The following is an 11,362-nucleotide window of genomic DNA, read 5'->3' as shown; positions in this document are numbered from 1 at the left end:
TTCCAAAACGAAGAAGCAAAGGAGGGCAGAAGTTGTTTTGTTCCTCTTAATAGCTATGGAATAGCAGTTACCTGAACGTTACGCTTTCAGCTTTCTTCCTCCCAAAATCTTTGACACCCAGAAGTTCTCAAAGATCCTTAAACTTAGTTTGTTATTACTTTCCTCAGTGTATGTTCTAGGATAACTTTTTCTTCCTGTGCCCTAAGACTGTATTAATCTCTTTATCCTTCCTTTCATGGCCTATTGCAGGAGATAAGAAGGAAGAACTACTCTTAACTTCTCCTCAGCGGCATCCTACATCTGGTGTCTGTTCCCTCTGGACATTCGTCTTCCAGGATTAAGACAAGGAAAGAAAAAGGAAATCAGCCAAATGGCCCGGAAATTGAGCATTGATCAACTTGAGGACCAGTTGATATGCCCCATTTGCTTAGACTTCTTCAAAGAGCCTTTGATGCTACAGTGTGGACACTCTTACTGCAAGTCCTGTGTAGTATCTCTCTCAGGTGATCTGGAGAAGCAGATCCTTTGCCCAGTGTGCCGAAAGGCTGTGGACTATAGTAGTTCGCCCCCCAATGTTAACTTGGCTCGAATCATTGAGGCCATTCATACCATAGGCAACTCAGAGGATAACCAAAAGTCTTGCCCTGACCACCACAATCCCCTCAGCCTTTTCTGTGAGCAAGACCAGGAAGTGATTTGTGGCCTCTGCGGCACCATTGGCACCCATCAGCAGCATAAAGTCATGCCGATCTCTACAGTGTACAGCAGGATGAAGGCAGGTGCTTGGAATGTCTATGACTGCACGGATGAAGTGGGGGATTAGACCAGTGGTGGCTAACCTTTTTCCCATTGCATGCCAAAATCAGGGGAGCGCAGGCGAGTCGTGCTCGGATGTGCCCACATACATAATGCTATCCACGTTGACACCCCCCCCACGCATGCACGCGTGACCCCCCCCCACTGTCCTTCCCCCACTTTTGGCATGCAATGGACCCATTTTTCACCCTCCCCAGGCTCCTGAGGCTTTCTAGGAGCCTGGGGAGGGCGAAAACAGCCTCCCCCATCCCCCAGGAGGCCCTCCAGAAGCTTCAGGAGGCTTTCCTGAAGCCTCCGGAAGGTGAAAAACAGCCCAACGCGCAAACCAGAAGTCAGTTCCGGAACTTCCCTTTGTGCATTGGGTTGTTTTTTGCCCTCCAGAGGGTGAAAAACAGCTGGAAAAAAAAGGTTGAAGTCAGCTGGCCAGGGCGTGCATGCACACTGAAACTGACAGGGCAAAACCTTGCGTGCCCTAACAAACAGCTCTGTGTGCCACCTGTAGCACGCGTGCTATAGGTTAGCCATCACGGGCTTAGACCATAGGCAGAACTGAGACGACTGGCAATTTTGGGTGGGACACCTTGTGTCTGTTGATTAATGGATTAGGTGAATCTTGGTGTGATCCAAACAAAGAAATTTTCACGCAATTAAGGGAAAGTTCTTTGTAAAATTAATGGAGCACATGGATTCCAGTAAAAACAGGTGTAGCTATTATGGGGCAGAAATCTATACTTTCCTTAACAGATTTTTTGTAGCTCTCACACCATATATCCTAAGACCCTCTCTGTGTGAGTAATGTTTTCAAAGGGTGGGAATTGTATAAGTGTAAGGATCATGAGTGATAGTATCCTGTGATCAAGGGCAGCAATAGAAAACAATGGATAACACTGTTACAATGAGGGTGATTCACAGAAATGTGAATGTAAAAACTAGGTGCAGCACTCCCAGTGCCTATGAGTGCCTGATACTGAGTGAGATAAGAGATAAAACTTCCTTTCTTTTAAATAGAAGCTATGAAAAAGGGAATCACTGAGTCAGATTAAACATTCCCTTGGAGAATTCATATTCTATAATAAGGCACTATAGTTTCATGGTAAAAAGATTAGTTGTGCATGTTTGAATATTAAATATACCCAAAATCCTGGATATACAGTTTGAAGGATCTGATGACCCTAGCTCAGAGGTGTCAAACTCAAGGCTGGATCTGGCCCACAGGGTCCTTAGATCTAGCCCGCGCCGCTGCCCTGGAAAACAGCAAAGGACCGGCCCGCGGTGCCTTTGCCAGCAAAAACAGAACTCGGGAGGGCCGCCTGCTCTGTTTTCACTGGCAGAGGATTGCAGGAGGCCGTCCCAGCTGAAAACAGAGCTCGGAAGGGTCGCCACAGGTGCCCCCGACACGAGTTATATCAAGCTGACCACGCCCACCCTGGCCACACCCACCCCAGCCCTCCAAGGTCAAGCACAACCCTATTGTGGCCCTCAATGAAATTGAGATTGACACCCCTGCTCTAGATTGTGAGCCTCTGGGGATTTGATGATAGTCATTAATATAGATATCTCAAAATCTTAGTGGAAGGTTACTTCATGTGTTCTTTTTCAAATCTGAACGTCTCCTAATAGCTACCGTAATTGAGCAGTCACCTTTCTTTTGCCCCTCCTTCTGAGCTTTAAAAAGCATTTGGCAGTTATCATTGAAAAATATATATTAAAATGGATAAACTTAGTTTTGTTTCTCTTACATCCTTTCCCCACAAGTTTAGCTAATGCAATTCTGCTTTTTCAGGAGGAACTCTCCACGTTGATAACAGTTGTGCAACAGCAGAAGAGAAGCCTTGATGAACATGTCAACAAATTGATGAATAACAAAACTCGCATTACGGTGAGCTTAGGCAGGCAGATCACATTATGCCAGTGACTTTCTTGGCTGCCTTTCTTTTCATCCAACTCCTATGCATCCCTGTGGGTGTAATATTATGAGGTTTATTTTCTTTGTACATTTGTGACTGATTCCAAGATCGGTCTGGACAACTATTTGGCCAAGTTCTTGCAGTTTTCTTGGCAAGGATTTTCAGTAGTGGCTCGCCATTCCTTTCTTCCTAAGGCTAAGAGAAAGTGAATGGTACAAAGACACCCATCTGGCTTTGTGCCCAAGGCAGGATTAGAACTCATGGCCTCCCAGTTTCTAGTCTGATGCCTTAACTACCATGCCTAACTGACTCATAATACTATTATTACAATAAATAAGCACATTGAGGGGAAGGTATGGATGTTTAGACATATTTTTCAATTAATTTTAGTTTTCTAGTGACTATCTGCTGTATATTCTTGAGTGTCTGGGGATGAGTAAGGTACCTTTGGCAGTTGTCGTGTTTACCTCAATTAAGAGGGGTGAATCTTGCTAAAATTTCAAATGCGAAATTACCAGACATTTTTCTGTTGCTCCATTACTTAGACCACCAGTCCCCAACCTTTCTGGCACTGTAGACCGGCGGTGCCAGCGGTGGTGTGGTGGTGAGAGGATGATTTCACGCACCCGCATGCCACTTGCACAATTGCAGCTTCATGCACTCGCCTGCCACTTGCACGGCTTGGTTCCCAACGAGCTACAGCATGGTGCCTGGCCACAGTTAGGAGAGTGGGGTGATTTAGAAAGTAGCCAATTTGGTATAGTGGATCAGGCTAGAATCCTGGGAGACTGTGAGTTCTAGTCTTGCCTTAAGTACAAAGCCACTTGTGTGACCTTGGCTAGTCATGCTTTCTTAGCTTAGGAAGTATGCAATGACAAACCACTTCTGAAATGCTACCAGTAAAATTGTAGAGATTTGCCTCCAGGCAATCACCAGGAGTCAAGATTGATTCAAAGGTACCAAAACGCTCATTTTCCACTGTTGCTTAACTGTTCATTTTGGTTCCACCACAAAACCGCGTTCGACTAAAGCGCGCTCGACGAAACCGCGTAACTGACGTCATCAACAGGGCGACAACAGCGCGGAGACAGAAGCACGCTGTAAACGCTAAACCTAAAATTAACCCCTAAACCTAAACCTAACCCCCCTAAACCTAATCCTAACCCTAACCCTAACCCTTAACCTAACCCTAAACCTAACCCTTAACCTAACCCTAAACCTAATCCTAACCCTTAACCTAACCCTAACCCTTAACCTAACCCTAAACCTAACCCTAACCCTTAACCTAACCCTAAACCTAACCCTAAACCTAACCCTAAACCTAACCCTTACCTTAAGTTGAATCGGCTTGCTTTCAAAGCGCTATTTAAAGCGCCCTTCTTTCTCCGCGCTCGCTGTTGTCACCCTGTTGATGACGTCAGCGACGCGGTTTAATCGGGCGCGGCTTAGTCGAGCGCGGTTTTGTCGTGCCACGGTTCATTTTAGGTTTTTGACGCAAAGCACCCTGAATCCCCAAACAAAACAAGGTGAAATAACCCTTATGTATATCCAGCACGTTACTAAATTCTGAAAATTATCCTCCTATTGCTAACACTTCCAGGGAATTGGGGGAGGGGGGACCCTAAATATTTATGGAATAATATTCAATATGATTCAATACATATTGTCTTTTTTCTTTAGTTCCTACATTCAGCTAAATCTCAGAGCTGAATGTTGAATTACATGAAAGAACAAAATATAATTGTTAAGTTTTTCTGAGGAAGGCCAAGTCATGAGGATAGGCTTAATATAGTATAATAATTTCAAACTCATGAAGTAATAGGAAAAGCCAAAACTTTCAGGTGAAAAAAGGAATAATTTAGTAAGTTGACCAGCATCTTTGCCAACAGAATTCTAGATAGACTTAAAATAAAATACCTTCAAGGAAATTAGCTCCCAATAAAGTCACCCTTGGAATTCTTTTCAAAGCACTTGACAGTTAGTGTCAATATTGATTTTGTTGGATTAGTGGCAGTAGTAAGGTGCTTTTCAGTTCCTAATCTTGCTCTTGAGAACATTAGGTCACATCTGAAAAATTCTAAATAAGTGCACCACCAGCCACTATAGACGTATGGTAGAATGACCAATCAGGTAGGTGCTTTATTTGTCACAAAAATTGCCTGGAAATAGCCACCTGAATTATATATAGTCCACAGTGGAGAGGATCCCAGAAGCAATTCTACAGAATAAAATAGCTAAGTTGCTATATATTACATTTCATCCAACAGGCAATATTTGGAAATGATTACGTGCTTTCACATAATTCCAAGAAATTCTGATAAGTAATCTGTATTGAAGTAAAGAAGTCAATATTTAGAAACTCTATATTTAGAAACAATACTCAAATGTTTTTTGCATGCTTCTTGTTCCTACCTCTATGAAAGTGACTTAGTTATGGTTTCTGACTCTTTTTTTTGCCTATAGTCAGATGTGCTATTCTGTTGCCTTTCACTGATGAATGAGAACTCTTCTAATACAGGTAGTCCTTAATGGACCCCCTCCAAAGTTCCAATGGTACCCCCCCGTGGTCACATGACCAGGTGCTCAGCAAGCAGCCTGCATTTATGGCCATTTTCAGTGTCTTGCAGTCACATGACATTTTACCATGTTTTCCCCTGAAACCTGGCATTTGCTTCCAGTTTTTGACAAAAACAGCCCATAGCAAACAATGGATTCAATTTACGACCATAGCATTCACTTTGTGACTGCAACGCTCATTTTACAACTGAAGCATTTGCTTAACGATCACTGCAAAAAAGTTCATAAAATCGGTTCAACCACATGGGTGACCCACTTTATGACTGCTATGGGCAGGCTCCATTATAGTTGGAAGTGTGACCCGTCAAATGCACACCCGACAAAAGTGCGCCGACAAAACCGCGGCAAGAAACCCGCGACGTCGAAAGCGCTCCCACAAAAGAGCGCCGACAAAACCGCACCCACAAAAGCATGATTAGGGTTAAGGTTAGGGTTATTACGTTGTTTTCGTTGTTTTTTGATGGCGCGGTTTTCTCGCCGCGCTTTTGTCAGCACGCTTTTGTCGGTGAACCGTTGGAAGATGAGGACTACCTGTACATGTAATCTACCTCTCTCATTCATTTCTATAACCAATTACTGATCATTAATTTAGTTTGGCAGGCAACTCCAGATTCATAGACTGGAAACACATTATGCCAAGCTGTGACTAATTTAATAATAGTTTGTTTAATAAATCATTGTTTGCACAATTCACCAACCCATAAATCATGTGTTAAAAATAATAGTTGAAATATGCTAGGTCGAAAATTAACCAGCCACATTATGGTTTATACTGCAACATCAATAATAGAGTATTCAGAAATAGGAAAACATTGGGTTGTGTTCCCATCCAGTCTTTTCTGGCCAAAAGATTAGCTCATTGGTCCTTGTGTCCCTTTTTAATGCAAACTGTGTAGCATAAGCTAAGCATTTTAGGCTGCATGGAAAAAGGAGCACAAATTCGATCTAGTCTCATAATCCAATTAATAATTGTTGAGGGGAGGAAGAATATTGACCAGGTATATAACAGGTATGTAAAAGAGGGAAATATCATCAAATTATTTAGTTTGCAAATTGAACTTATTGTCAGGCCTGAAGCTATCTTTTCTTTTGGATCTTTGGCCTGCCACACTTTCTCTTACTCTACTATGTCTTTTCTATTGTGGGAAAATGGAAGGGGGATTGTAAGGAGTTACATACTATGTAGCCATAACAAAATTATTTGTAGAAAGCCAAGGTCATTTTTTGTCTTTGAACCTCTGCACCTGATCGGAATTGGATGAGTGGAACTGCCAACTTGGCAGTGGGAGATTGGACCATATGATGGACTTGTGGATGTGAGGACAAAATCTTGAACTTTCAGCTAGGTGGGGAAAACCAGGAAGCTTTCAGATTTGGGTTTTCCCAGATGTGACAACATGGCTCTCTTAATAAATTGGAACTTCAAGCAATACTTTGCCTTGGACTCTGATTTACTTTTGGATGCTATTTGGAACCCTGACACTTATCTCAGGATCAACGTATCTCACATTAGTTTGACATGGATGACTGATTTTGTCCTATTTCTGCCCATTAGAGTTAGCATAACTGATAGCTGCAAAGCAATTGGCTCCTGAGCTAAGATTGCAAGACAGGAGTGGTTGACAGCCTTAGATATTACACTGAGATGTTCATCAGATTTCTCACATTTTAGTATTGTAATAATGCCCACTCCAACCCCACATGGGCCCAACTCAAACAAAGTCTTGCGTTGTTCTGGTGATACTTGTGATATTTTGTCCCAACACAGAATGAATCTGATGTCTTCATGTGGGTAGTCAGAAAGCAGTTCCAGGATCTGCATAGGTACATCAATGAAGAGAAGGCCAGATTCCTGGGGCAGATAGAAAGGAAAACAACCCGTATCATTGACTCTATTGAGATTCAGCTGAAGCAGAGAGCAGACACCCTTCAGAAGCTAAAGGAGCTGGAGAATTCCCTGCAGAAATTCAACAATGAAGACCAGCTGGATTTCATACAGGTATGGTATCTGCTAGCCGTAAATAACCAGGGACATGCTAAGGTATGCTGCCAGCAGCAGAAAATCAAAATTGCTAAAGACCCCTACTCAGAAATACGAAGCAGAAAGGCACATATTGGAATCTGAGGAACTTGAGAGATTTAGCAATTTGCACCTATTAAGAGTCCAAATTTACGTCACAGTTTGTTGGAGTGTAAAGGTCTAGGCATAGGGAAGAATAGTGTCACCTATTAGGAGATGATTGAACTACAGTACAGGTAGCCCTCGACTTACAACAGTTCATTTAGTGACCATTCGAAGTTACAACAGCACTGTAAAAAGTAACATGATCATTTTTCATACTTATGACAATTGCAACATCCCCGTGGTCACATGATCAAAATTCAGACACTTGGGAACTGCCTCATATTTATGACGGTTGTAGTATTCCAGAGTTTTTCAACCTTCTGGCAAGCAAAGTCAATGGGGAAGCCAGGTTCATTTAACAACTGTGTTACTAATTTGATGACGACAAACGTGACAAGAAATGTGATAAAATGGGGCAAAACTCAATTAACATATTTCACACATAGCAACATAAATGTTGGAGTCAATTGTGGTCGTAAGTCAAGAACGACCTATGAAGGGCCAAGAGCCCTGGTAGCAGAGCAATGATGCAGAGTAGGCAGGCGTACATCACACAGGTTACACAGATTAAGGGTAGGATTTTCATTTTCCTCAGGAAGGGTAGAAGAATTTGGAGGGTTTACTGTTTTATAGTTTATATGAAACCTATTTTAAGTTCATAGATTTCCTTCTTTAAAATGGCAGAGAACTCTACTGTTCACTTTTGCAATTATGGTTAGAGCAATCAATTATAGCTGATATTAAAAAGGCGGTCCGGGGTCCCCTCTTGATCTGAGTAGGCATAATTTGAGATAGTTGTGAAAGTTTTAGGTGCTTCTTTACAACCTAGATTTTGAAAAGTACATGCAAATAAGGTCCTGCACTTCTGGTGCAGTTAAGGAATGTATACAGTAAGTATGCAAGAATTCCAAGGTTTACAGGAATAAATATGGATTGCAATTGCTCAGACAAATCAATAGTCCCATTTATTTTCTCCCATCTTCCTCCCCTCCACACAGACTTCAGTATACATTTAAGTAGCACAAGTGCGCTAAATCTGTCTATATCTATCTCTTTACAGAAATATGGATCTCTTCCCTCCAGGTATGTAAAATAAGAATGTATGAAAAAGAAACAAAAGAGTTATACTAAGAAGTGTTGTAAAGAAAATGCATTTACAGAAAAAGTGTCAAGGAAGAGTTGAGCAGATATACTTGTTAGCTTCTTCAAAATTCTTAAGAAGCATGGTAACAGAAGCCATGCTTTTTTTAAAGCAAAATATGTGTACAACATTCCACATTCTCAGCAAAGAATACCGAGGCATGTTTCAGCAATTCCAATGTGCTGAAGTGTATTTATTCAAAAGTAAGCACTGCCATGTTCACTAAAATTTAATGAGGCAGATGTGCAATGGATTTCAAGCTCCTGCAAAGCTGATGGCTGTGAAATTATGAGAAATTGAAGAAGCCTTAATATTATTAATTTCCAGACTCCTTAATTCCAGAGCATATGGCTTCCAGACAAAAAGTGATTTTATGAAGTTATCTTTAGGCTTCAAGACTGGAGAGATATTTCCCAGATCTTCCAAATGGGATTCTTCAGATCTGTGCTTTCTGTCTTTAAAATTATATATTCTGCCACTGAACGTTCTCATACATACACACCTTCCTGTGGAAAGATAAAGTAATTGCTTTTATGTTCTGAGTTCTTGCTCAGAATTTTCAATCCCATCCATTAAGACAGGAACTGAACATTTTAAAAGAAATTTTTTGAAGTATTTTAGATTGGGAAAAATATTAATGGAAATTAATACATACCCAGGTCTGAACTTTCCTATCAGCACCCAACCAAAGGCATGTACAGTGCGGTTTCTTTTAAGCCTGACTTCCACCAAGAGGATGTAAAGATGATGGTGTGGAAGCGTCTGCTCCGTAAAATCCTTCCAGGTATGGCTGCTGTTGGAAGAGAGGAAGAGGGGAGGGCGTTTCATGACCACTTCCACATACAGCACTTAAAATATTTGTGAATCTGTATCTTCATCATGCATTACTGCTTTTCAGATATTAAAATTAAAAGGAATGGTAGACTATAACCTAATATAAATGTGTATTATTATTACATAGTACATTAAATACATAGGTTGATTGAACATAATAATTGATTAGTTTTATTTGTATTAGAATGTAGGTGCCACACTGTTCACACACTGATTTGATTTTTTAAAAAATAAAATAAAATTCTTGAAGAACTGAAGAAGCTTCTTGGATGAGAAGTGAAATGTCTTAAAAGAAAAAAAAAAGAAAAAAAACACAGAAAGTCCAGGTGCCTCTTGAAAAAAAGCACTTTTGGGACAACCATGACCTGGATGACTGAGACTCTCCATAGACATTTATTTGGGATGATGTTACTGTTTTTAAAATGCTTTTTATTACTTAGATTGTTTTTATACTTCTGCTGCAGAGTCATCAATTAAGAGGGGTGGTTATAGAAACTGAATTAAAACTAAATAAATGAAAATGGTTCTGGTTGGGAAAAAAAGAAGTAAGAGGAATGGGGTTGAGGCTGTAAAGCTAAAAAATGGCAATGGATTTTGAGAGTGCTATCTAGGTTTCCTGAATTCTGCAATCACTTGTCTATTATGAAAAATTGAGGCTCATTCACATACTTTATTCTATTGAGGCCAGTGGTGAGTTACGACTGTTATGCCCGGTACGGGTGTACGGGTGCCTGCTGGGAGCACCGAGTACTGTTCTGGTACGGTGCTCCAGAGGGCCCACCTGCCCTCACCGGTATTTGAGCTCTTTGGTGCTTCCGCGCATAGAACATACAGCATCTGTGCAACACTCCGGCGAGCAGGAGCATTGTGGAGGTGTTGCAGAGCATTGCAGGCGGTAAGTATGCATGTACATGCTGCATGTGTGCTGCGCGCGTTCATGTGGTGGATGCTGGGCCCCGTTGCATCATACCAGTTGCAACGGGATCCAGAACCCACCACTGATTGTGGCCTATTCGATTCTGTTCATATAAAGAAGGAGGCCTGATCACTTCAGTTGATCTTTCTGAATATTACCAAGGGTTCCTCAAAGAACTTTGATTTTTACTCCTTCGCATAGCTCCAGAAACCCTGAAGCTGGACCCGGTGAGTGCTCATCCTATGCTCGAGCTATCCAAGGAGAATACCATGGTGAAATATGGCCTGTGCTTCCAACGGCGAGATAGCAATCCTGAACGCTTTGACTACAGCAACTGTATCCTGGCTAATAAGGGCTTCTCCTGGGGAAAGCATTACTGGGAGATTATTGTGGGCTCCAAGAGTCACTGGCGCCTGGGCATCATCAAGGGCACAGTCAACCGCAAAGGCAAACTGAGTAAGAGTCCAGAAAATGGGGTGTGGCTCATTGGCTTAAAAGAGGGCAAAGTATATGAGGCCTTCAATACCAGCAGACTGGTTTTGCCAATTTCAGCCCGACCCCAACGAATTGGGGTCTATCTGCACTATGAGAAGGGAGAACTAACCTTCTACAATGCTGACAGCCCAGATGAGCTGATACCAATCTATACTTTCCAAGCAGAATTCCAAGGCAAGCTCTATCCCATTTTGGACATGTGTTGGCATGAGCGGGGTATCCATAACAACTTACCCATTATAGTACCTACTCTCAAAATGCTGCAGACCGAGGATGACTGCACCAATACTGATGAGCCCACCAAATTATAATAGGAAGTTTCCATTTGCTCCTATTGCAGTGATGGTGAACCTATGGCACGGGTGCCAGAGGTGGCACATAGAGCCCTTTCTGCAGGCATGCAAACTGTCGCCAGCTGCTCTTCTGGTTTCCATCGCGCACATGCACAGCTGGTCTTTGCAGGTGCCGGAGCACTGGAAAAAAGCCTGAAAATGGCCCCCAAAACAACCAAAAAACAGACTGTTTTTCAGGCCATTTTTTGTATTGTTTTC

General features: G+C 41.9%; 1 protein-coding gene across 1 annotated transcript; it reads left to right on the top strand.

Moving 5' to 3' along the window:
- Positions 1 to 253: 253 nt before the first annotated feature.
- Positions 254 to 11,362, top strand: TRIM50 (tripartite motif containing 50). Its single transcript, XM_014070969.2, has 6 exons — positions 254 to 775; positions 2,600 to 2,695; positions 7,069 to 7,299; positions 8,486 to 8,508; positions 9,226 to 9,350; positions 10,518 to 11,362. Exons 1-6 carry the CDS (start codon positions 371 to 373, stop codon positions 11,120 to 11,122), a joined length of 1,485 nt encoding a protein of 494 aa, XP_013926444.2. The 5' UTR covers positions 254 to 370; the 3' UTR covers positions 11,123 to 11,362.

The sequence above is a fragment of the Thamnophis sirtalis genome, unplaced genomic scaffold (genome assembly GCF_051295495.1).
Source record: "Thamnophis sirtalis isolate CommonGarterSnake01/CBP01778 unplaced genomic scaffold, rThaSir2_p1.2 scaffold_6, whole genome shotgun sequence".
Taxonomy (NCBI): Eukaryota; Metazoa; Chordata; class Lepidosauria; order Squamata; family Natricidae; genus Thamnophis; species Thamnophis sirtalis.
This window is presented reverse-complemented; position numbering and strand designations above follow the sequence as displayed.